We start from the raw sequence: 4,786 nt of genomic DNA on the forward strand, positions 1-4,786 counted from the left end.
GCTGTTTTCTGAAGCAAATAAAAATTAAATATATTTGTAAAGGGTTCACTATTTGTATGAATTAACCATATTTGTAAGAGTCCCATTATGTGGACAAAGGCACTGAAATTTTACTATTATTTATGTACTATGGACTATAAAACAAGACGCAGAATCCCAGATAAACCTGCCTTATATGAAATTCTGTTTTTTGTCAACTACTGGATATTTACAATGAGTGCCAGGACATTTGTGTATGAAAACATTTTAGATTCCTGTTCTATAAAAGAAAGCAAATAGTATCTCTCTATGTACCTTCCTAGGAGCTTTCTGGAGGCCAAAAGTTTCCTATAAAAACTAGAGTTTATCTTTGTCAAATAAATTAAATCTAAGCATTTTCTAGTTGTGTATAATAGCTAAGCAAACAGCTATTTGCTCTTTATCACAGAGTAGCCCAAGTGAATCCTATAAGGCATGCTGTCCAAAAATTCCTTTCAAAACTCAGGTGTATCTTAGGTCATCCTGAAGACTCATATACCAAAAAAGTTTGCTTATCTGAATTCTGTGTTTCATCCTATTTTGGCCCTGACAAGTCACAGAAATCATATTCATTCTAAGGTCACCATGTCCTATTTTGATACGAGAAGCAATCGAACATAACTGAGGGTCATTTTTAAGACTAAACACTCACCACACCTATGCTTTGGAAACCATAAGCTTTGAGATCGGCCATGTGTAGACTGATATTCAGGAGTGAAAAAACAGATCTTGGAGCTTGCTAATATGTGTTATCCCATGAACCTCCCTTATCTTTACAAGTTATAGGCTTGCATTGCCACTGCGGATGGCAAATGGAAAGTTTTTCATGGGCACAAAATTCCTCTTAAAGAAAACAATTGTGAAACTAAAAATATGAATAAAAAATCATTTGTAAATATCATATATTACAGGTTAACAAAACAGAAGCCTATATAGAAAAGAGGTAAATAGAAACTCATTCAAACTTTATTACAGCCTTGCTATGTACTTTTTTACACATGCAATCTCATAAGAAAGCAATTTTATCCAAAACAAAATGGAAAAAGCTATTGTTTTAGATAATGCTTTATCCTGAACTTAACTTTGTAGTCAGGTCTGAAGAAGAGTTTAGTCAAAACACTAACTTTTGCCAATTTTATTTGTTTCTTGTCTATAACTATTCTTGTCTATTAGGAAGCCTACAATAAAGACTTTTATGTAACATTCCATCAGGGAAATGTTTGTCTGTCGTTGGGCCTATATAAAGATTAAATATGATATTGCAGTAAGCCCTTGAATAGTATTATTTCTGTTGTTGTGTAGCAGATGTATTTTGTAGTCCTCATAAAATAAATAGCCACATTTATGTATCTGCCTCACACATTTGGCCTGTGAGTAAATATATAATTAGAAAAGATCAGAGCAACCCAATGGGCAACATATAAAAACATTTAAAGGCATTTCTTCATATCAATCTATTTTTGAACCCTATAATAAGTCAAGCCTGAGGATAGCAATCTTTAAGTTTTTCTGTCTTGCAGTAGTAATATAAGTAAGACAAACATCTACAGCAACTTTTCCAAAGTCTTGAATTGCTTGTATTTAGGGGAAAAAAAATCTACTGGCACCAATTTTTTTTATTAAGTATATAAAAAAAATGTTCATGTATGAGGCATCAGAACATTTAGAAAAAAGGAAAGTAAAGTATAATGTCACACAACTTATAAGTCATAAAGCCAAGACTTAAGACTGTCAGTCAATCCCCAATTTTTTCTTTTTTTGTTTTTAGGGACAGGGTCTCACTATGTTGTCCAGGTTGGAGTGCAGTGGCCATTTGCAAGCACAATCATACCTCATTACAGCCTCAAACTCCTGGGCTGAAATGATCCTCCTGCCTCAGCCTCCCAAGTAGCTGGGACTGTAGGCATGCACCACCATTCCTGGGCTCCTATCCTTAATTCTTAACAAATCTCAGGAAACAAGAAAAAGTTCTTTACAATTAATAAAACATATAATATCTATAGTGTTTAAGTACTGTTTACAAGGAACATAATACCTTAAAAAATTCAATAAATATAGAAAAACTATTATTTTCCCCAAACTTGAGTTCATACTATATTTTTAAATTAAATATTAGAAAATAAATATGTATACTTCTCTATTTCGTAGTTCAGTAAAACACATGAGCTGTAGATTTGCTTGACTCTCATTTTCCTTAAGAATATACAAGGCAGTATCAACTGATAACCAAGGGGATGGCTTTCCTATAAACAAAAAAACCCAAACACCTTAAAATGAGCATTTACTTCTTATTCTTTCCTATCTAAAAAAGAAGTTAGTAGTTTCTTCCCCATTTGTATTTTTTTTTAGAAATATTCATCCTATTTTTACATGTAAACATCATAGCATTTGTAATAAGACACATAGCTATATATAGTGACCCTGCAAGAAACATTCTCTACATGTTCACTTTCTAAAATCCATAACTTTTCTTGAACTCATCAAGAGCTGAGGTTGCAGGACAACTCAGTAGCCTGAAATGCAAGGAACAACAGATCTTTTCAGGGAAAGATGGATGTAAGCACTGGCTTACCTGTGGTGGAGCACAGGAGGAAAAGATGTCAGGTACCATCTATATGCCGATACCCCCAAAATTTACATCTCCAGCTAGGATCTTTCCTTTGAACGTTAGACTCATATAATCAACTGCATATTTAACATTTCTACTTGGATTTCTATTACCAAAACTGGACTCCCCCAATTCCTTTTAAAAAAACTGTCCATCTGTACTCCTCTTTATCTCAATTAATGGCAACTCATTCCTTACAGTTGCTCAGGTCAAAAATCTTGGAATCATCTTTAACTCTTTTCCTATCTCACATATCAAAATGAATCCTCAGGAAATTCTATGGTTCCACCTTCAAAATACATCCAGAATCTCTACTATCGCCTCTCCTATCTATACTCTAGGTTCAAAGCATTATTAGTTCTCTCCTAGAATTCTGCAATAACACCCCAGCTGGACTCCTTGTTTTCTCCTGGGTATCCTTCAGCCTATTTTCAGTATAGCAACCTGACTGCTCTTGTTAAAATATAAGTGAGATTATGTCCTGCCTTCTACTCAAAATCCTCTAATGGAGTAGAGAATTAGGAGAGTGTTGCTCCTTCCCTAACAGTAAGAAAAAGTGAATGGACTACAAAATCATAACTTTTCTTGAACCCATCAGAGCTGAAGTCACAGGACAACTACGTAGCCTAAAATTCAAGGAGAGGTGGGATATAAGCACTGGCTTACCTGTGGTGGATCATAGGAGAAAGAGATGTCAAGCTCCGTACAAGTGGAAAAAGTAGAAAGAGGGCAGAAGAAATATTTGAAGAAATAGAGAATTTTCTAAAAATAATGAAAGACAACAAGCCACAAATCCAAGAAGCTCAGAGAATCCCAAGTAGAATAAATACCAAAAAACTCAAAAAACAAAAATCCAAAAAAAACCCATACAACAGCATCAACAACAAAGCAAAAACTACCTAGACACGCATTCAAACTGAGGAAAATCAAAGATAAAGAGAGAAATCTTGACCACATCCATGGTGAAAAACCTTGTAAAAAATGAAGGGAAAATCCTTATTTCTCTGATTAAAAGGCTAAGTCCTAAATATGGGAAAAAAAAAAACCAACCCTCTATCTGATTTTTTCTTTGTTACCCACCCACCTTCTCACTCATTCCATCGTAGACACTCTAGCCTTCGTTCTTCCAACACCAGCACACTCTCAACTTGGAGCCTCTGCACAGAGTATGCTCTCTACCTGGAATGATCTGCCACCTCCTCCACTCTTCACCCAGAGCTTCCACCACCCTTCCACCCACAAAGCTTACTCCCTTATCTTCTGTGGGAGATAACAAAAATGGCTGCCCCTCTCTGTATCCACAGCCCTTTGCAATGTGACTTTGCAGCTCCTCCGTCAAGAGATCAAATCTATCTCCTCATCCTGTGACTCTTGCCTTGTGACCTGCTGTGAGCAACAGAATGTAACAGAAGTAACATAATGCCAGTTCTGAGCCCAGACCTCAGGAGGTCCTATAGTGCTTCTGCTTTTTCTTCTCAGATCTGTGTTACACCATGAAAACAAGTCCAGGCTAGCTAACTGGAGGATGAGAGATCATGAGGCAAAGTCAAGTGATCCCAGCCAAGACCCGAGACATAGGAAAGAACCCAGCCAAGATCAGCAAAGTCAGCCACCAGCTTACCTGTAGCTGAACACAACTGTGAAGTAAGCCCTATAGGGAAAAGCCAAGCCTAGCTCAGACTAAGAGAACTATTTAACTGACCTACCAACTCATGAGCAAACAAATGTTTAATTGTTTTAAATGACGGAATTTTGGGGTAATTTTTAATGCAGCAGTTAATAATTGTATACCTCTTTCAAATTCTTTGTTCATCTGGCACCTTCTTAATGAAGTCATATACTGACTACTCCATTTCTACGTCAACCCAGCATTCCCCCAGCATTAACAATCCCTTTTTCCCTCCATGTTTTTCCCATAGCACTTATTCTCTAACATACCATGTCACTTATTACTATGTTTATTATTTATTGTTTTCCCTACTAAAACATCAGTTTATGAGGGCAGAGATTTTTGTCTTTTTTTATTTCTGATATATCCTAAACACCTAAATTGATGCTTAATATAGAAGGCCCTCAATATACCTTTGATAAATAAATGAATAAAGGAATCTTATTCATGAGAATATAGAGAATTAACAAATACACTAAATTTGCTGGGCT

General features: G+C 35.7%; 1 protein-coding gene across 1 annotated transcript in view; it reads right to left on the bottom strand.

The window, feature by feature from the left end:
* EFCAB7 (EF-hand calcium binding domain 7) overlaps positions 1 to 4,786 on the bottom strand; it is an 86,083-nt gene that overhangs the window by 62,890 nt on the left and 18,407 nt on the right. The window contains exon 8 of the mRNA XM_012639393.1: positions 2,152 to 2,261. Within this exon, the coding sequence (XP_012494847.1) occupies positions 2,152 to 2,261 (110 nt within the window). The remainder of the gene's footprint in view (positions 1 to 2,151; positions 2,262 to 4,786) is intronic.

The sequence above is a fragment of the Propithecus coquereli genome, unplaced genomic scaffold (assembly GCF_000956105.1).
Source record: "Propithecus coquereli isolate 6110/MARCELLA unplaced genomic scaffold, Pcoq_1.0 Scaffold14, whole genome shotgun sequence".
NCBI lineage: Eukaryota > Metazoa > Chordata > Mammalia > Primates > Indriidae > Propithecus > Propithecus coquereli.